The 22,372-nt window shown below is 40.5% G+C and overlaps 1 protein-coding gene across 2 annotated transcripts in view; it reads left to right on the plus strand.

Moving 5' to 3' along the window:
* The window catches only part of nfkb1 (nuclear factor of kappa light polypeptide gene enhancer in B-cells 1), a 49,987-nt gene that overhangs the window by 18,938 nt on the left and 8,677 nt on the right, over positions 1–22,372 (plus strand). For both annotated transcript variants that reach the window (XM_042418372.1, XM_042418371.1), the window contains exons 6-14: positions 10,415–10,566; positions 10,677–10,840; positions 10,938–11,096; positions 13,847–13,951; positions 18,379–18,470; positions 19,231–19,369; positions 19,636–19,788; positions 19,951–20,070; positions 21,521–21,682. In XM_042418372.1, coding sequence (XP_042274306.1) covers positions 10,415–10,566; positions 10,677–10,840; positions 10,938–11,096; positions 13,847–13,951; positions 18,379–18,470; positions 19,231–19,369; positions 19,636–19,788; positions 19,951–20,070; positions 21,521–21,682 — 1,246 coding nt within the window. The remainder of the gene's footprint in view (positions 1–10,414; positions 10,567–10,676; positions 10,841–10,937; positions 11,097–13,846; positions 13,952–18,378; positions 18,471–19,230; positions 19,370–19,635; positions 19,789–19,950; positions 20,071–21,520; positions 21,683–22,372) is intronic.

The following is a 22,372-nucleotide window of genomic DNA, read 5'->3' on the forward strand; positions in this document are numbered from 1 at the left end:
TTTCTCAGAGTTGTCTAGAAAAAAAAGGGCTTGAAAAGAAATAAAAAAAGGGGGAATTCTTCTTTATTTTTGGATCATTTTGTTTAGCAGTAACAGTATTTTAATAAGAGGCAGGTTGTTAGAATGAACTGGACACATTTGATGTGGATGATTCACCTGGAAATTACCTGGATGATGATGATGATGATGATGATGAAACATTTTGGCTGAATTTTCTTGGATAAAAGAAAAACATAAAAATGATGCGGTGGAGATAACGAGCTGCCGTGCAAGCAAAACAAATCTTTTTTTTATATATATATATATGCGTTTTAAACAATTCAAAGAATTTAACGGCCCGATAAGATGGAAATGTGTCTGTCGGGTATCAGACGAGATCATCAGAACAAACCAGGAAAGCTTTGTGTGCGTCTGTGTTTATTCTCTGGGCCGTGTCGGATAGATGCTGCCTGCACGTTGTTTGCATGCCGAGGCTGCAGAGTGGGAAAACCCCTCCTGTTATTCTGGTTGGACCAGTGGGATGATGATGATGATGATGATGATGATGATGATGATGATGATGATGATGATGAGAGGACGTCACTCGCAGCAGGGAAAACAAAAACAATCGGAAATATGCGAAAATCTGATAAATTATTAGTTTTCTGCAGAGGTTTTTTTTGAGCTGATGAGGCTTCATAGTTCTTTAACTTAACGACTGTTTTCATTATTGATTCATCTGTTGATTATTTTCTCCATTAATGGATTAGTCGTTTGGTCCATAAAATGTCAGAAAATGGTGAAAAACCAGAAAATCGTCACATTTAAGAAGCTGGAATCAGAGAAAATGGACATTTTTTTTTCTTAAAAAATCAATATAGTCGGTGATTAATTAAAGAGCATCTACCAGGGTAAACGACACCAGTTGATCAATGTGTAGAAAAATGATGCAAGAACTAGATTTACATGAAATATACTTAAATATATATAAACTACAGTGACTTCTGGAGAGAATTTTACTTCCACATCTAAAAAAAACCCAAACAAACAGGAAGTGATGTAACAGAAGGGAGAGCGTTCCAGTTAACCAGTAAGAAATGAATTTATATCAAGGTCAGTTATAACATTGAAGACGTTGTAAATGTTTATTGATACGTGTGTGACGGACCGCAGCCTTATTATGATGAAACCAGGAACAGACTGGATGAACTCAGAGGAGAACCAGTGGAGGACTGGGCAGGTGTCTTACTGAGTGACTGGTGTTAGCTTATAGATATAGACATGTGTATATATCTATATATATATATATGTATATGTGGGCTTTAGCTGACGATATCTAACATAGTAAAGTCTTCTATCGTGTATCAGGCTTTAATAAAACTATTACCGTTCATCTAATACAACAGGACTGTTAATATTTAACCATAACAGAAACTAACGAGCAGCTTGTATCAGTGGTAATAAGTCGACGCTACGTCTTACAGGACGCTGCTGTTACTGCAGGACAGACACAGATTCATAATCTGGGTTTTAAATAAGACGACAGACGACGTTAATAACAGTAATAACAGTAACAACCAGGTGTATGAAGTGTTTATGCTGTTAAGAGCAGCTTCATAATTATCAGACAGTGCATTAATGGATAGCTAATACCAATAACAAACCTATATAAATAAAAACTATGAGTTTATTGTAATATTCTCCAGCTGCATTGCTAAAATAAAGCACATTATGTAACAGTTTAATCCCACCACTAAAATTCACAACACTAATTTGGAAGTTGCACAGAGTAACTGGTGTTAAATATATATATATATATATATATATATCTGACTAGAATCAGGTAAAACAGAGTGAGTGTAAGTTTTTAAATGATGTCAAACACCAGTTTATCTTTTTAAAACCACCAGAAAACACAAAGCTTCATCACAGACGGTGACACATTAAAGGAAAAACCAACATAAAGATGTTTGACCACAAGAACATCTTCACAGCTCCTCCTTATTGATCCTACAGTCTCTGAACTCTTCATCATGTGGTGTTATGATGATGATGATGATGATGATGATGATGATGATGAATGGAGATGATGGAGAGTGCTGTCTAACACGTCAGCTGGGTTGAGATGAGGTGACTGTGAAGGTCATAACATATGATTCATTTAATCCTCATCAAACTCATCGATCGGCGTCATGGAAGAGACCACTCCCATCAGGATAAAGCTGATCACTCATTGATACTCTGTATTGATTAGCAGTGACTAGATAGACAACATCACTCAAGCATTCATCAGCTTCATTTTCCCCCCAATTTTCATATAAATCTGTTAGCAGGTTTCAAATATAAATAAAAAATAAACAATAAAGAGATGAGTCAGTGTGAAACTGAGAACGTAAACTCTCGGTAAATATGAGTATGAATTGTAGAATTAATATGACTTGTAATTATGTCAAACTGCAAAGTGAGAACCGCAACATCCGTGCCGGGTTTCACACTGATGTCCTGCGTTAAACTGTCGACTCCCTCGTGTTCGCTGATCCGGTGCAGCGGAGGAGGATGATGGCGTCATCCTCCCTCAGAGACTCTGTCAGGGTTGATGCACATGCAGGGAGAGATAATATTATTATTTAATACGTGCACCGACCCGGATAATGAATTCGATTTAACGACCTCCGCTGCCTCTCCTTCATGTCTGCATCCAGAGACCGGTTTCACAACACAAACAATACAAACTTAAACTAAACTACGCACCAACCAGCCAGACATTAAGGAAATAGTTTCAACCTAGTTAAACTTAATGTCTAACTGCGTGTTGTGATGAATACCCGCACGGCCAATAGAAACGAGGCAGCCGGCCAGGCAGCTGATGTCTGAACACAAGTTTATGTTTGTATGGAGACCTTTGGAGTATCAGGTGTGTTTTAACAGTCAGGTGGCTTGTTAAGTGGGTAATATGTGCAGCCTGTATGATAAACATAGTTTAGGTTTGTTATATGGTTTATATACTAGAAGACTTCCTGAACACCTGGCCAGATGTGAGCTGAACCCGGCGGCCAGAGAAGAGTTCAGTTTGTCGTCCTGTTAAATCTGTTCAAAGAAAGTTAAAGATAAAACATAAAGTTGTGTTTAGCTGCTAAAAACCTGAATCTGTCAGTAAATATCAGATAAAACAGGTTTTCATTTAATTTCTGCCTCTCTGTGTGGATGTTTCATTATGTGTTATTAACAGTACTCTGTGACCTTTGACCTCTCTGACCCTTTTATTGCTGGCTGCTTGTGCTGATTTTAAAAATAGAAGTTTATGTTGTCAGTCAGCAGGAACAGATTTCAGTAACATGTTGAACCAAAGAACATGTGATCAGTTTCTACTGAAGGTCAAAAGATTATTAAAAAGAATTTCTCAACACTGGAAGAGGGAATAATTCTCATGACCTCCTGGCTCTTGATTCTGATGGTTTTGAAGCAGATCTGGATCCAAACTCCAAATAAAACAAAGTCACAGCAGAAGAGAGTTTTGGGGTTAAAGAAGCTTCTTGAAGAGACTTCTGCTGGTCTGGACCTGTTCAGGTTTATAGTAGCTGTCTCACACACACACACACACACACACACACACACACACGCACACACACACACACACACACACACACACACACACACGCTGTGTTTCATGTCTGTTGGGAATTTCCTCTCCACAACACCCACGTGTAATTACAAGGAAGTGAGGTTGCGTCACAAACAGGAAAGGTGTTGAGATGAAAGCTCGACATCCAGAGGTGTAACATCTGCGTTAACGCCGACCTCGGCCCACGTTCACATATTAAAACCCTTTGTACTACTTCACATTCACACACATCAGTACGGCTGCAGATCGCTGACATGTTGAAGGTGATGGTGAAGTCTGAAATCAGGTCAGGAGAAGTTGAAAAGTCAAACTGAGACAACTTCAACCCACCTCCTCCGCTCATATCAATGCATCTGGTCTCACCTGGTATTACTCTTTGTTCCTGTCTCACTTTGATTTGGGGGATAATTACGCTCTTAGTGTTGGAACTACAGTTCCCATGATGCTCTGGGGGATGTAAACAGAAAGTATAACGTTGCTGTGGATGCAGTGAGTGAGCTGTAGATGTATGTGTTTACATTTAGTCTCCGTTAACTATCACTGATTACTGGAGAAAACTTCAACATGTTTCTAAGTGCATTTATGTTATATATATATATTATATTATATATTATATTATAATGATATCTGCAGGTAGTGTAAGTCACACTGGATCTAAAACTGTCACGAAGGTGGGTGAGTGGAGCAGGTGGACCCAGGCAAGTTGGATACGATGCTGAATATTTAATGAATGAAGTCAAAAGTGCCAGGAGACACTGGGACCAGTAACAAAGACCATAAACACAGAAAAAAACAAGAGCGAACTGAAAACTGGACGATAAATACACACGGTGTGATTGCAAACTAGACACAGGTGAAACACATGAGGTGACCAAACACAAGAGTGACAAGACACAAGGAGAAAGTATTTCAAAATAAAACAGGAACTAAAGTAAAACAGACAACAGTGTGACACAACACAACTGGGCAGACTGGGAGCAGATAAACTGGGGAAGACACTGGGAGCAGGACTGGGCAGGTGAGAGGAGGTGCACATAAACACACGAGGGAAACAGAAAACAAAACAAAACCAGGTAACATAAATGACAGAAACACTGAAAACTCAAGAGAACAAAATACACAAAGAGTTCAGAAACCACAGAAAAAGTCCCGGTAGGACGTGACATAAATCATGTTTGTGTTCAGATTTAACTTAGAAGCAGTTTGATGCAAATTGTGGCTCATTTATATTTAAATGTAAAGATAAAGAAACTATGTGTGTGTATGAACAGGATATGAATGTACAGTTAACAACCACAACAACAATCTAAAATCACATCGATCAAAAAAACAAGAAAAAGCAAAACAAATATAAAAATCTGAAAATTGAAATAACTTGACGTATAAAACAGTCGACAATAAGAACTTAAAAACAAAAACAAGATTGTCGGAATAGAAAAGAAATAATCAATTATTCAGTGAGAGGAAACCTGATCACATTAACACTCGGAAGCTGCCCAGTACAACCAGTCTGACCAGCTGGGGTTAATGGTCTGGGACAAGCGCTGCAGAACCATCCTGCTGGTCTGGGGATCAAACAGACGACCTTCCAGGCCTTCGCTGCCCCACATGTCTGCATCTGATGCTCCAGCAGTCAGTTCTCACCTCACTGACATGTGATCAGCTCTGAGATTCCTGCTGATGCAGCAGTTTTACTGCATCAGGATCAATCAGACCGAGCGATTGATCAACAGTCGCTCACTGACAAAACACCGACACCTTCCGCTGCAGACTCCACCCGGCTCCTTCAACCCGCTGGGAGTGTCAGATACTACAAATATTTAGCGTGTGCGAGTGAGTCAGGAAACCGTCAGACGCCAAACACTCGCTGTGTTTCTAGGAACTGGGTTTTTTTTTTTTCCCGTCAGAGCGACTCGATTGGCTGACAGAACCGGGAGGAGGAAGTGGGCTTGTGTTTATTTACTGCGGCCGTTGCAACGTCCCTGCAGGCAAAATACCCACAGTGACATGATGATTTGTAACACACACACACAGAAACAGCAGCACAGTATTTTTTTAAAGTCTGATTTCCTTTATGTAAAACAGCACAGTAACGATGCAAATGATGAGATAACATCTTGATTCATCTCACAGACCAAAAAAGATCATAAAAAAAGATAAAAATGTTAAATAAATAAACAGAAAAGAAGCGTCTTTCACATTTAATCTTCAAGCTGCCTCTTTAAGGAATATTAAATGATATAAAAGTAGTTTGGAAGCAGTTAAACTGTTTCTATGTCTCCTTCCTCATTCATTTTCTGTTTCTGCAAGTTTCCATTGTTCCAGCTGATGTTTTATAGTTCAGGACACGAACTGTTGAATCTGATGAGGAAACTCTGAGCCTCACTGAACTGATCTGTAATCAGATTTTTCTGTGTGTTTGATCATCTGTATTTATAAAGCTAAATATGTCTGAATGGAAGCCTTTACACGTGGAGAAAATGTGAATTATCAGGAGAAAATTAGTCATATTATAAACAGACAGATCATCACAGAACAATCACTATTCATTCATTCATCACTCTGACAACTGCTTGTTAGTGTTATTAGGGACCGAGGACTACTGTTTTACAGGGCGAGGTTCCTGTTGTTTTTAGTGTGTTTGTTTGTTTGTATGTTTCTTTATTATTATGCCACTTAAACCCTTAATTTGACCCCTAAACATGCTCAAAAACTCACCAAATTTGACACGCACATCAGGTCTGGTGAAAAATTTGATAAAATGTAAAAATTAACCCCTAAAGTGCCAAAATGTGCTCTCTAGCGCCACCTATGTAACTAAAATGGCCGCCACAGCCCGTAGGAATGTTGTAGAGAGATCAAACCAAAACTCAATTATTCGTCTCATCAAGACCTACAAATCATACACTGACACCCCTGACCTAAATCCAACAGGAAGTCCACAATTAGCCTTTCAAAATAAGACTTTGCCCCAATTTTGGCCCCCGAACAAACGCTGTCTCCTCCGAGGACGTTAAGCTGATACAGCTTCAAACTTTAATAGGTGACTTATGACACTGTGCTGAAAAAAAGTTGTTAAAAACTTTGTAATAACTCGAACGGTTTGGATTTAATAAGCCCTGAAAGTTGCAGTGCTACATCACCCCTTACAATGTAAACCAATGGGGAGGCAATCTATGGGCATGAACTTTGTGTCAAACAGAGGCTTCTGACGTCTAAACTATAAGTCTGACCACTTTCAAACCTGTATCAATGGATTCGCCACGAAATTTCCTACTAAAATATGATTTTTAATGTTAGATTTGGCCAAAGTCATAGGATTTATGAGGAGATTTCACCAGAAGTGTACTCTAAAATCCTCCTCTCCAACTGCTCCTGGTGATGTCACTCCCTCAGTGCTGTGAAACATTCCGCAATACACACTCATTATAAAATCACAGGAGGAGCAAGAAAAGACTTTAAAACTCACACTCTAATATCTCAAAAACAATAAAAGATAGAAAACACATGTAAATTCAAGATTTGTAGGTCAAAGTCTCGTGACTCATTTAAAGTTCAAATGAAGTTTGTATCTAAAACTATGTGGAAGCAGTAAATGTTCAAAAAGGTGTGGGTTCACTCACACTCTCCATTCAAATACATGAATATTTTTCTGTGTCCAGCTGCAGTTACTTATTGTCTCTACACACCTGACAGTACACATGTCAATCAAACTTTCAAAATAAAAGCACACCACACTTGTAAGAAATATCCCTAATTTTTAAAAAGTAAACTGATCTGATCCCGACGGGCCAGAGAGCGAGGTCCCGACCAACGCTGCTTGCAGCTTTAATTTTTTACTGGTTTTCATATTTTTACACACAAAATAAAGACATAAAAAGTAAAGGAAAACGGGTGGTAAAAAAACAGAAAAATACAGTTATATGTAGTTCATTAGTTCATCATTCTTATTTGAATGATCCATAATCAATTCTTGAAATCCAGAGATTGATCTTTAATCAGTAAACATGTTGTCAATGGTTCAGTTAGAGCAGCGTGATGAGTCAAATCTGTTCTATTACAATGTGCACAAAAAGCTCATCTTTAGTTAAACAGTAGGTTAGATGCTAGCTGCTAGCTGCTAGCTGCTATATTAGCTGCTCAGGGTCACGGTGGTCACGTAAACGGTGACGTGAACAGTTTCGGTCTGTGGAGCCGCCGTAGTTTACGGGACTGTTGTGACTCAGGATGGTCAGCTGATCACATCTACGAGGGCATCAGACAGAATAAAGACTCCACACACACACACCGATGTGAGCTCTCGGTTTGTGTCTGTTAACGAGATGTTATCTCTGACTACGAGATGTGAAACCGTGGAAGTCACTTCGGGTTCTGCTGTCTGTGATCATTACTTTTTATTAAATTGAAACAGCAGGTCCGTGCGTCGCTTTTATTTTTTTTTAAATGTGCATCATGATGAAGCCTTTGCACGTGTGATGCAGGTGTTTTATTATTATTCTTGATCAACTGTTTTGCACATGAAGGCCTAAAAAAAAATACAGATGTGTCATGTTTTAGTCTTTTTGTATTTGCATGTTTTTGGAAGTTAGAACATTTCAGTTCAAACACGAGTCCAACAGGATGATCTTCCCGTCCAGCTACATGGTGATAATAGAAAACATTCAGGTAGCAGCTTCTCATGTTTATCTGAGCATCAATGATTAGACCACATCGATAAATATAGATCATGTAAAGGTTTAAGATGTAAATAAGGGGAAGGAGGTCTGGTGTGAAAAGACTAAATTAACTGCTTGAACTATTAGATGAAGTGAAGAGGTTCGACTGGACAGATTGAGGTTTCTGAGCTCATTCTGAGCTCCACAGATGAGTCAGTCCGCGACCTCACAGAGGCAGACTTGACTACATGTAGCTCTTCATGGGGTTTTTGTGTCCCTCAGTTGTTTCTCTGCCGCGGTTCAGAGACACTTTCTCCATGCAGGCAGAGATGAGTCACCGCTGGCCTCCGTCAAACCGACACCAACCATCACAGAGCCGAGACGCTCGGAGGGGTCGACTCTTCATGACCTCGTCTTATCTGAACAGCTCCGACTGTTTCAACAGCGCTTTACTGCAGTAAAAGTACTGCAATGTAAAAAATACTCCATTACAAGTAAAAGTCCTGCATGAAAAACCCTCCTACAGTAAAAGTAAGAGTAAAAGTATTATGAGCTTGATGTAGTTCAAGTATTGCAGTATTTTATTATATATGACATCATTAGATCATTTAAAATGTACTTAGTTACTTTCCACACTATGATCATTGTAGGTAAAAATATCACAGTTAAAGTTATTATTGCAATAATCATCAGAGTTTCCTAAAATTCTACTTTTAGTGCTAAAATATAGTGAAATGATTTTATAGACTGAACAGTCTGTATGTTGCACAGCGTCTCTTAGATTCTACAAACTGGTTTATTAACACATACAGACCATAATAGACTTTATCTGCCAAGTGATAATAAAATACAGTAAAGACATGCACAGAATAATAAATAAAGAAGATACACACAATTAACAGATAATAAAAGATGTACATAGTAAAAAGTTTAGAGTGTGTAAAGTGTGTGTTTGTGTGTGTGTTTGTGGTTGGGTGGGGGTGTTGGGGGGGGTGGGGGGGGCCATATTTCACACCATCTTTGATGTCTTTTGTAAGTAGTCTGACAGCTTTTGGGAAAAAACTGTTTGTAGAAGTGTTTCCTGTCTGATGCTCTGTGGTCTCTGGTGTCTCAGCTGGTGTGAACAGAAGCTCCAGCAGGATGATGTGGGTCTCTGGGACTGCCCCCCTCCCCCCCTCCCAGTTTGTTCCTGCAGCAGTGGGTGAACAGAGTGTCATGGAGGGGAGCTGTGTGGTTGCTATGATGATGATGATGATGATGTAGGCGTGGCTGAGAGGCTGACGGCTCAGCTGATGTAACTGTGCCGTCTTGTTTACTGTCCAGCTCAGGTTTGTTGGTGACTACCTTTAATCCACACAGAGGTTGCAGACGGAAATCCAGGATTAGCTTCTTGGTCTTGTCAGTGTCGAGGACAACAACAAGACCGTCTTCCTCCCCGTAGTCGAGTGTCTCATCCACCAGCTGCCTGTAGCGTGATTCATCGTTTCCCTTGATAAGTCCTAGGATGGTTGTGTCATCAGATGGGGGTTATCAAAGCAGGCGTAAATCTGTCTGGCAGGGTGATGTCTGCAGTGGTGACTGTGTGTTTCCCCTGACAGCCTGTAGCTTTTACTGTTACACCCAACAGGCAGAGCCGGAGCTCACTAGAGAAGAAGAACACCTGTGATATTGACGCAGGTCAAAATCAGCTCTTTGTGTCACTAAACGTAGTAGAAAGCTGCTTCCTTCCTTGCGGCTAACTGCTAATAAAAGCAGGAGAGCTGCTCTGAGTTAATGGTTTCCCCTGGAAACGACGATAATCACGGTAATGACGGTGATGGAAACGGTTGGCGGTATTGATACTGTTGAATGTTTCACTGTGGTGTAACGGCACGTCTCTGCTGTAGCGTCAGCCAGCGTGTGTTTGAGTCAGATGTGTCGTTAGTGGGCGGTAACTAAAAAAAAAAACAAGTTTTAATCAATTTTTACATCATGTGCATCATTCAAAGTGAATGATTGACAGGTGCTCTCCTCCAATGAACAGTCAGTATTTGAGGCTAAACGAGCGTCATGTTTCCTGTCAGATCCGTCTGAAGACATCTCATGAAGGTAGTGAGCTCATCCTCATCCAGACGTATTAAGTAGTATTAATATTCATCGTGGTGTTTGTGTGTTGCAGGTCTGTAACTACCAGGGTCCGGCCCGGGTGGTGGTCCAGCTGGTGACGGCGCTGACGCCCCACCCTCAGCTGCACGCTCACAGTCTGGTGGGAAAACAGTGCGACAAGGGAATCTGCATCGCCGACCTGCAGCCCAAAGACTCCAGCATCAGGTCTGCACCACACACACACACACACACACACACACACACACACACACACACACACAGTATAAATACAGTAGGACCAGCAGACTCACAGGTGTTTGTTTTGTGCCCGTCAGTTTTCCCAACCTGGGGATCCTCCATGTGACGAAGAAGAACGTGGCGAAGACTCTGGAGGAGAGGATGATCGAGGCCTTGAGGATGGGATACAACTGCGGCGTCTCCATCCACCCCGAGATCGACGCCCAGCAGGGGGAGGTCCGAGTCCCCCGAGACCTCACGGGTCAGTCCTGCATGCCGTGTCTGTCTGTAGATAAACGCTCCTGTGTGTCTCTCAGTCTTCATCAAATTTAAATCTTCGTCCCCCCCCCCTCCTGCAGACCACCAGCGCGGCGTGATCAGCAGCGCGGCGTCCCTGCAGGCTAAAGAGATGGACCTCAGCGTGGTTCGACTCATGTTCACGGCGTTCCTCCCCGACAGTGACGGAGGTTTCTCCAGACGACTGGAGCCCGTCGTGTCGGAGCCGATCTACGACAGCAGTGAGTCCAAACACACATCTATACAATCTGTCTCCATGACGACCGGAGGATAATGATGCAGCTCCTCCTCTTCCTCCTGCTGCTGCTGCTGCTGCTACTCTCTGAATAAAACACGCTTCATATTTTCAACTTGTGCCACTCTGAGACATTATATTTGAGGAGTTTTAGCTCATGAAATCACACGTGAGTGGGTGAAAGTTCAATTTCATTTTCTGTTTAGTGTCACTAGAGAGGCTCAGAGCAGAGACAGAGATCTGAATAACTTTCTGATCAGAGTCACGGATGGAAAAAAAAAAAAGCCCAACCGAAACATTTCTCTTCTTTTTCACGCCGTTGTGACGCGCTGCAGCTCATCATTACGTTTGTTTTCTAGCCTCAAAAAAAAAAGGTGTGAAACTTCCTGTCCGAAGCTCTTGCATATGATCTCTAGAACATTATGTTCTACGTCTATAAGCTACAGTGAGACTGAGCTGCAGGAAGCCGTTTCATCCTTCTTTGTGGAGTTTCAGTCGGCAGCGTCAGATCTGCAGCAAACACTCAACCGCTGCAGCGACAGGAAGCTCCTCCGCTCTGAGGACAAGACAACAGTTTAGAGACAAACTTTTGAGTTATTTTGTAATTATTAATCCATCCGTTAATTTAATCTGAGTCCAGGTTAATTGATTGATTGTATTACTATGAATTATTGCGATAAACAGCTGGGAAGTAGTGACAAAATATGATATAAATGTCAATAAATTAATGTTCTTCACAGATAATCAGAGACCTTTTCGTCCCTGCTGGTTTCACCGTTATGACCATGAGAACAATATTAAATTTCACTTTATATGGTGTTTAAAATGCAAATGCAAGGCTGCAAAAACATCCACAAAACGACCTTTGACCTTATTTTTAGTTGGTTAATGCATCCATTGAGTCCAGGTTAATGGATGAATTATATTACTATGAATTATTATTATTATATACAGGTGGGAAGTACATGATGTTGATGTTAATAAATGAATGTAGTGATGAGTCTCTGCCAGCAGCTCGACTCTGTGATTTAAATGATTCATAAATATATAATATATATAATTTCTGTTCCTCTCATCTGTTAATATTTTACTTTATGATCAAATACCTGAAAAAACTCATCTGTACTTTATATGTTTGGCAGTAATTAGCTAATTTTAGCACAGTAACGAGCTAATTAACATGTTGAAGAGGGGAAACTTCAGAGCGGAATCAACAAATCGATGAGTTAATTTTGAGTAGGTTTTTTTTTTTCCAGTAAAAATGTCAAATATTCAGAGTTTCCAGCTTCTTAAATGTGAAGATTTTCCGCTTTTCTTTTTTCATTTGTGACCAAAAAAAAACCAACTGAATATCAGACAAAACATCTGAAGATCACTGATCAACATTTCTCACAGTCTTCTGACAGTTTAGAGCAAACAATGAATTGATAATGAGAAGAGTTGCAGCAGGTTTGTTTACTGGTTTACTGGTTTACTGGTTTACTGGTTTACTGTAGATGGATCTCAGATGGTTTGTAAGCTGTCGGTATCTTGGAGGAGAATATTCTCTGTGCTCGTTGTGTGTTTTTTTTCTGCGTTCACGCCCTTCTGCAGCGTTTCTGTCGATTTATTGAGAAGAAGTTGTGTCAGGTTGCTGCCTGGTTTCATTTCCCTCTTCCTGCTGGTTTGGTTTCCGTACGCTGCAGCTTCCTCTCAGCGGACTGAAACCAGCTCTCGAGTTCAGCGCTTCAAGGATCGTTTTTTTTTTTTTTTTTTTTTTTTAAATTTCTACACTTTCACTTAAGCAACAGAAGATTTTTGTGATGATTCAGACACAAACTTCTTTGTTTTATGTGTAAAATGCACAAGTTTATCTGACTGATGACATGAAGCTGTTTTAAAATGAATCTGTTGTCATGGCAGCAAGTAATTAAAGCCAACCTGCAGGAATCATTATTAGAGCTGCATCTGCTGATTATTCTCTATTAATTGATTGGTTGTTTGGTCAATAAAATATCAGAACAAGGTGAAAAATGTTGATCACTGTTTCCCCAAAAAACCCCCAAGGTGATGCATTCAAATGTCTTTTGAGTCATCTCAAACCTCTCAAACGATATCCGTCATAAACGTTATTAATATCTGACAGAACAGGTGACCTGCAGTATTAATACTGTAGAGACAGAAAGAAGACAACAATTATTAACTTCATTCTAAACATCTAATCAAATAAAGGCTAAATGAAGGATGTTGGATTCATTTTTACTGACATAAAGTATTTCTCTACTGGCGCTCATGTTTCATTAATCTGCAGTCTGAAACCTTTGAAACACTCCAGTTATTCATGATTATATATTATTATTATTGTTATGACTTAACATAGTGAGAGAAAAACCTTTCTGATGTCAGAAACTGGTGAAAAATGTTGATCCAAGATTAATAGTTGGCAACTAACTGATGAATCATCTAATCGTTATGATCTGTTGGTGTCATTATCACTATTATTCTTTAATAATGAAGAGTTACCTGTCAGCCCTGAAGACTACTAATACTGCGTTTTAATAAGACGTGTAGTCAGACTAACACACATCTGTCCACCTGCTACAATAAGACAAGTTTACCAGCGTCTCCTCGTTGTAGATTCATGTAACCTGCTGCTGTTCTGCTGCAGCATGAACACGTCTGTGGTCGTGTAGAGAGACACATATATATATATATCGGCTCTTGTTCTCTGATCCGACGTCTGTTTTCTTCCCTCAGAGGCTCCGAACGCCTCCAACCTGAAGATCGTGAGGATGGATCGGACCGCCGGCTGCGTGACCGGAGGAGAGGAAGTCTACCTGCTCTGTGACAAAGTCCAGAAAGGTGAGAAAAGTCACCTCTCATAAAAAATAAAAAAGTGGATTTCAGAACCGCATGGTACAAACAGAAAACAGTTCAAGATTCAAGATCATAGTGATAAGACACAGTTATAGTGCACAGACGTAAAGTGCATCAAATACGTGTCTCCTTATGTCCTGAGTTCAGGAGATTTTTATCACTCTTCAGACGTCTTTTCCTGTATTTAATCAGAACCCTGCAGCGTCTACGTGATGGCAGCAGGCAGTCTGGTTAACTAAAGTCTTCTCAGAGAGCGTTTGGAGGGAAAGTTGCTGCATCAGTGTCACTGCTGTCTGTTTATTTGTGATTGTTACAAACCAAACTGAGATTCTGTAACATGATATTCTCTCTATCACAGCACGATAAAATAACATCAACACACTGAGTCTGCACAGGAAGTAGAGTCTCTGGCGGAGCCTCGTTAGGTTACAGTCAACATGAAGACGAGTATCTGTCAGAATGAACCAGGCTAATACCTGGTCAGTAGTGGACAAGTTTAATATGAGATGATGTCATCTGACCACCGTACAAACCGTTTAACCTCCAAACTAAAGACATGTCAGTGTCTGTAAAAGAAAACCTAACAATAACTATACTGGGATGACTGGTGCAGTCACTGGTAGATAATGTGAGGCAAGGCAGGTTTATTTGTACAGCAGATTTCAACAACAAGGCAGTTCAAAGTGCTTTACATAGAACATAAAAGGCATTAAAACAATATAAAAGCAACACGTAAAAAGACATATAAAAGTGTTAAATTTGGAAATAAAAAGAAGCTAAAAGGGAATAAGACAAGAGATAAAACAAGAGAATAAACATCACAGTGCAAAGTAAAATATTAACCCTCAACAGAAAAGTCTTCAGCTGTTGTTGCAGCAGACCTGCAAACTGAACGCTGCTTCTCCAGGTTTAGTTTTGACTCTGGGGACAGAAAGCAGACCTGATCCAGACCTGATCCAGACCTGATCCAGACCACCTGAGAGGTCTGGATGCTTCATAATGTAGCAGCAGATCAGAAACCATTCAGTGCTTTATAAACCAACAGACAGGAAGCCAGTGTGAGGATCTGAGAACTGGACTGATATGAACCACTTTCTTGGTCTTAGTGACTCGAGCAGCAGCGTCTGATGGATGTTTTAGGGACCTGTGAAGACGCTGTTACAGTAGTCAAGTTTTTCCAGATCCTGCTGAGACATAAGTCCTTTAACTCTTGATATATTCTTCAGGTGACAGTAGCTGACTTGTCTTAATGAGGCTGTTGAAGTTCAGCTCCATGACGACACCGAGATGTCTGGCTTGTAGACACAACAGGAGAAGTCTGAGTTATTGTCTGGTTCTCTCAGACCTGCTGTTGGTCATAAAGCTGCAGGGTTTTAAATCAGGCTTTGAGGTTTTCAGGGTGTTTTATGGTTAATATTACATCATCCGTGCCGTGACTGTCTTCTCAGGCAAACTGATAAGAATCTTGCTTTCCATTCATGTCTGACTTCAGCTACACACCCTTTATCTTTCCCAGACACTTCATTACAATAGAGGTCAGTAGCTACTGGTCCGGAGTCATTGTTTTCCCGGGGAACAGGCTTTTTGGGAAGAGGAGTAATGGTTTTCCAGAGAGATGGGACTATACAGTGAATCAACAGGTCACAGACTCTACATGTGTCTTCAGAAGGAAAGTCGCCTCGTTGCTCTTTGTTCTTTTAAACAGTCTGTGACCTCGCCATGTCTGTTCTTGGAACACTATCATTGATTATTATGCGGTTTCCAGGTGGGAGTCGTATTAGTAATAGAGTCAGTTTATTATTATCATTTCCACAGAAGTCCTCTTCAATAGATTCCCTGTATTGCCTTTTATCTGTGTTGAGTTCCTGGTTCATCTTTGTTCTTATTCCTGAAACGTCTTTAGTAAAGTAGTTTTGTTTTGTTGGATACTGTTTTATTGTCTTTATGAGGAGTCACACAGAAGCTAATATAAGCTGTGATGACTTCTGACTGATGGATGATGTCCCGGTCTGTGCTCAGTAACCCCCCCTCAGAGTCCAGACTCTGGTCCAGAGTCCGGACTCCTGAAGGACTGAGCTGTAGATGAGAACGAGCTGAACAGTGTTGTGATCAGAGTCGGACAGCAGTGGTTTAACTCTCGCTGTGTATGTGTTTCCAGAGCATTTACTGCTTAATACAGTATCAATATCAATATCAGATATCGGCAAAAAAAAATCCAATATGGTGCATCCCTAGTTCAAACCCGAGTGAAGACATTTCAAGTTTGCAAAGGTTCAAATCCCCCAAAATGAGCATGAGAGCGTCTGCTGTACGTTACAACTGTCACACAGTTCACCACAAAGTTCCCAAACTCCCTCAGAAGGAAGAACAGCCTGAGACTGAAGCATCACAGCTGATATATATATGTATATACATATATATATGTACATATATCTGGTCACAGATAGTCTCTGGTGTGATGTGTTGCCTTCTTGTCTCACCAGACTCAGGACTCCTATCAGATACTGAGGAGAAGCTACAAATAGTTTCTGTAAAAACTCTGATACATGACTCTCAGGACTCACAGCAGGTTCTGGTGTAAAGTTTGTCTTATTCCTCTCTTCCCCCCTTCGTTCGCCCCGCCGCCGTCTCTGCGACCTTTCTCTGTCCTCTCTGGTCGTCTCGCCATCGGCACCTCTGTGATCTTTGTAGTTGCTCAGCAGAAAGTTGTATTCTTTCCCCCGCTGGAGCGTTTCTCCGTCGTAAACGTGTTTCCAGACTGTTTCTGTGGAATGTTGTTGTTTTAAAACCAGTCCTGTGTGAAGAGAAATCTCCAAAAACTCAGCATTTCTCAGTGTTACATAATATTAATCACTCAATAACAATTAAAACAGCAGCCGGCAAATAATCTGTATGGAAAATATGAGAAACTGATTTTTCATGTTGAGTCTTCAGTGATTGATAAAACCCAGAATCAGTGCCAGATGTGATTCATCCTTTTCCCTCTGAGTCGTTCTTTCTCTTTCAGTCTCTGAATGTCACTATTATGTCACGAGTGCAGGACATGTAAATGAAGTCAGTTTTATTTTTCAGTTAATCATCAGATTTCAGCACCTGGAAGGTTTGTTCTTCTTCAGACGAGTCATTTTATCAGGTTTCACTGTGTGAACACATGATCTGACCTCACGAATGAAATGAATAAAAAACATCACATCGAGTGTTTTTTAACAGAACCTGAGTGCTTAATTCACATTTTCTGGAAATGTGATTAACAGTTGTGAAACCCGACCCGGTGATTAGAGCAGATTGTTTTCATTTCAGTTCAGTTTAATGCAAAATACTTTATTTGTCCCTCGAGTGGCAGTTTGAGGCGAGTTTGCAAACACGAGTAGAACCCAGAACGAGCTGGAAACATCCTGATGCAGCCAAGTTTACATACATTTACACACATAAACAGGAAAAAATCTAAAAATAGGGAATAATATTGCTGCAGTTTGTTCTCTGGTGTCTCAAAGACAGACAGTCAGACTTCAGTAATTACTAAAAACAGACGCCAGTAATTGACCTTCTGTACTGACGTTATTTTAAGATTAATAAGCATCTGGACGTGAAAAGACTGAAACATTAGATGGTATGTTGTTTTTGAATGTTTTTGGAAGTCTGTTTTCTTAGACTGAGGCAGATTTTCTGAATGCATCCAAGTGGAACGGCGACTCAGCGAGCGGATTTTCCTGGTCGGAGCAGTTTTGCTCTCCTGGAGGAAGTCCAGCTTCTGGGAATTCCCCTCTGATATGTAAATATGTAAAGAGACAGATCCAGGCTGTGATGAGTGTTGTGTTTTTCCTGCTGCAGACCTGGTGGCTTCTTCTTTGTTTTGGTTTAATTCGAAGCTGATCTGGACTCAGTGAGACTTGTCCAGCATCACCAGAAGAAGCTTCAGGGTCGGGTGTGGAGAGGACAAACGGGACAGTTTGAAACATTAAAGATGCACCAGAGTTAGCTTGAAGCTAATTTGCATCTGTAGTCCCCGACAAAAAAAACATACACCCACATACACGTCAGTTAGAAACAATGTAAACTAAACTCAGCTGTGTGACTCAGTGGTAAATGTTTATGTTTCAAAAGTTAAGATTATAATAACTGCAAAGCCAGTGATGGTGTGAAGTGATTTTACTGTATTTCAGCACAATTAGAATTTCAGGAAGGTTTGGTGATTATTGTGATAATACTGTGCACCGTGATATTTTTGGCTGTAGTGTTTTTAGCATGAAAATAAATGTACTAAATATTAAATTCAACCTCCTCTCAGGTCCGACTGTTCGCTGCCTGTTGACTCTGATCTCTGTGTGTGTGTGTGTGTGTGTGTGTGTGTGTGTGTGTGTGTGTGTGTGTGTGTGTGTGTGTGTGTGTGTGTGTGTGTGTGTGTGTTGCAGATGATATCCAGGTTCGGTTCTTTGAAGAAGACGACTCGGGTCTGACCTGGGAGGCGCTGGGAGATTTCTCCCCGACAGACGTCCACAGACAGGTCAGTAAGAGGACGAGGTAGTACTAGTCTGTAGTACTAGTTTAATTATTAACTCACACAGCGTCTGCACCGGGACTATTAGTAGTAGTACTAGAGGACAGTAGCTGTAGTTGAAGTATTAGAAGTGCTAGTAGAAATACTGCAGTGTAATAGCAGCAGTAGTACAGTAGAATACTAGTAGTAGTATTTCATGTAGTAGAAACAGTAGAAGTATTATTAGTAGTTGAAGTATAATGATCAATCATTCTAGAATAAGTAGTAGAATCAGCAGGATCAATAACTGTACTAGTCAAGTAGTATTTACAATAGTTGTACCAGTTGTAGTATGTTGTAGTAGTACTAGTAGTAGTAATACTAGTAGTAGTAGTAATCTCAACAGTATAAAACCTGGCCTATCAGTCATCCATATTACTCGTTAACATGTTACCGTGGCGATGTGTTCTCTGCTGTTAACATGTCACCGTGGCGATGTGTTCTCTGCTGTTAATAGGTTACCGTGGCGATGTGTTCTCTGCTGTTAACATGTTACCGTGGCGATGTGTTCTTTGCTGTTAACATGTTACCGTGGCGATGTGTTCTCTGCTGTTAACATGTTACCGTGGCGATGTGTTCTCTGCTGTTAACATGTTACCGTGGCGATGTGTTCTCTGCTGTTAACATGTTACCGTGGCGATGTGTTCTCTGCTGTTAACATGTTACCGTGGCGATGTGTTCTTTGCTGTTAACATGTTACCGTGGCGATGTGTTCTCTGCCCCTCAGTTCGCCATCGTCTTCAAGACTCCGAAGTATCGAGACCAGAACCTGCAGAAGCCGACGTCTGTGTTCGTGCAGCTGAAGAGGAAGTCTGACAACGAGACCAGCGAGCCCAAACCCTTCACCTACCACCCTCAGATCATAGGTAGGTCAGCTAGCTCCGCCCACTCACACAGGTACAGGTAGGGTAGCGATTCTGTGAAATGAAATACGCTCCAGGAAGTCGAGTCGGAGGCTCATCAGAAGCCAAAACGCCACACAGCTGTTTGTAACACTCACAGACAAGAATCATGGCGGCAGCTGTCGCGTACAGTCGAATACGGCGTTCGACCAGGAAGTCGCTCTGACTGCTGAACACACTGACACGATGCTCACCTGTCCACCTGCTCATATGTGTGTGTGTGTGTTCAGACAAAGAGGAAGTGCAGAGGAAGAGGCAGAAGACGTTGCCGAACTTCCAGGACTTCAGCGGTCACGGAGGAGGAGGAGGAGCGGGTCTGTACCGAGGAGGAGGAGGAGGTCCTGCTGCAGGAGGAGGCCCCGGCTCTGCAGGAGGAGGAGGAGGTAAAGTCAGCTGGTTCACACACACACACACACACACACACACACACACACACACACACACACACACACACACACACACACACACACACACCTGGAAAACCTGGAAAATCATTGAGACTTAAGTGTGATTTAAACCTGGTGTGTGTTTGATTCGTCCTCCAGGTTACTTCCAGGGATTCTCCACCTATAACTACGGAGGAGGTGCAGGAGGAGGAGGAGGAGGAGGAGGAGGTTTCCCTACCGGATACTCAGCTGGTCTGGGAGGAGGTGGAATCAAACATGGTGAGAAAACAAACAGAAATCTATTGTTTTCTATCGCACCATCAGATTTTTCCAGAGAACAAGAACACAGACGAGACGAAGAAGAAGAAGATGATTTATGTAGAAAACAAAACACAAAGCAGATCTGACACTAACCGTTATCAGAGTGTCGGCTTCGTTAGTCGCAGTCAGTTGATCAGTAAACGTTGATGCTGGTTGCATTTTCCTGCTGTTCGTACAGTTATTAGTTCTGTGGGTGTAAATGTGTCATTTCTATAAAAACTTTCCAAATACGACCAACTGCTCCTCTACGAGTACAGACTGACAGTTTGATTGATGAAATATTGACAACTGACAGAACTGCAAATTAAATGATCTGAGCACATTTATGATCCCCAGAAGATGATTCTGAAAATTAAATTAAATAATCTAACAAGCAGATTATCGTTAATTTCATTTGACAATCACAAAACACACAGAAGGAACGATGATGTCATTCATCCCAGTAAAAACAAACAAATATCAATGTGTGCAGGTAACGATTATTTTCATAATCAATTAATAATTTAGTCTATAAAACCCAGAACTTCAGTTCAGAGCTGCAACAATTAGTGGATTAATGATTAGTTGATCTACAGAAAATTAATCAAATAAAACCTTTTTTTTTTTTAGCAAAAATGCCCAAAATGTTCTGATTCCAGCTTCTCTATGTGATGCTTTAATGTTTTTCTTTGTCACACATGACAGCAAACTGAATATATTTGGGTTCAGGGCCAACAATTATGTATCAAGACGTCACCTTTGACTCTGGGAAATTATAATCTGCATTTTTCAATTTTCAAATAATCAGCATATTAATTGATATTGAAAATAATCTTTAGTATAATATATTTATATGTATGTACAGTATGTGTGTATGTGTGGTGCTGAAAAGCATCAAATCCTCATATTGGAGAAATTAACACCAGAGAATGTTTTGCATTATTGCTCAATAAATGACTAGTTAATCATTTCAGCCCTACGAATGTAAATATGTAGCAATCTGTACAGTAAGATAATATAAAATATATGTTTTAAAATAGATCTTTCCTCCTTTAACAGGCTTTTAAAGCAAAGTTGGTTAATTTAAAAAATACATAAAGTTAAAAAGCTGTTTGATTCGTTATCTCTTCATCAGAACATTTGAGTGTTTGTTCAGATATTTCATGGAAAGCTGATGGTGTTAGATTGTCACTGTGTTCTGTACTTACAGCAGGAAGCAAGAAACTCAGTTTCAGTTTCTACCTTCAAAAACCAAATGAACCATCTAGTTATTTAACGAGTAAATGAAGGACTTCTAGTTAAATTAAAACTTAATAAACCGAATAAAGATGTTACAGTCCACCTGCAATAAGATTAAAGATTAACTTTACACCGACATCATAAAGTTTAATTATTGTTGCATTAACGTTACGTCAACGCTGTGTTAAAGCCGCTCGTGGCGACGCAGCAGACGACAGCGGTGACGACAGCGATCCAGACAACGACTCGGCGTCGGGGACCGTGCTGCGAGATCCAGCCCAGCCAGGAGGCCTGGCGGTGGGGGAGGATCCTGAGGAGGGAGGGGTCGGTGCGGAGCCAGAACCAGACAGAGGTACATATATATATGTATACATACATACAGCTGCTAGTGATAGCGGACAGCAGAGATATGACATACAGACATACAGGACTGGAACCAGACAACAGTCTTAGACCCCAAGACCACCAGACGCCCCCCCAACACCAGCTGCTGTTATCCTGAAGTTTAAACTTAAAACACAGCAGATGAACAACTGTGATCATGACGAGAAGAAACAACTGTATTAATATGTATTTATATATACATGTAATATCCTAATTGTTACAGATATCTTGAGGTTTCATCATTTTTTTGCTTTCAAAATGACGTAAACAATCAAATTATTGTTAATACAGTTTTGGTCGACCAACTAATCAGTTGATTCAGCAGCTTGTGACCCTAAAATAAAGCAACATCTATTAGCAATTCAACCAAAAAGTACAATTAATTATTTGAGAAATTAAAAAACAAAACAAAAACCATTTAAAGCTACAGGACTCTTCACATCTGACGGTTATTAAAGTGTCAGCGTTGTTAGTCACAGTCACTCCATGAATGTTAATGAGTGTTAATGTTAATACCAATTTTGAGAACTGTGCTGCTGTTTCGTTTTTGTTCATATTTTGGTCAGACTGAGAGTGTAAATGTGTCATTTCTATAAAAACTTTCCCAAATATGACCTGCCGCTCTTCCTCTACAGTTATACACTTTCACGCGTGACTG

The sequence above is a fragment of the Thunnus maccoyii genome, chromosome 8 (genome assembly GCF_910596095.1).
Source record: "Thunnus maccoyii chromosome 8, fThuMac1.1, whole genome shotgun sequence".
In the NCBI taxonomy this organism is placed as follows: Eukaryota; Metazoa; Chordata; class Actinopteri; order Scombriformes; family Scombridae; genus Thunnus; species Thunnus maccoyii.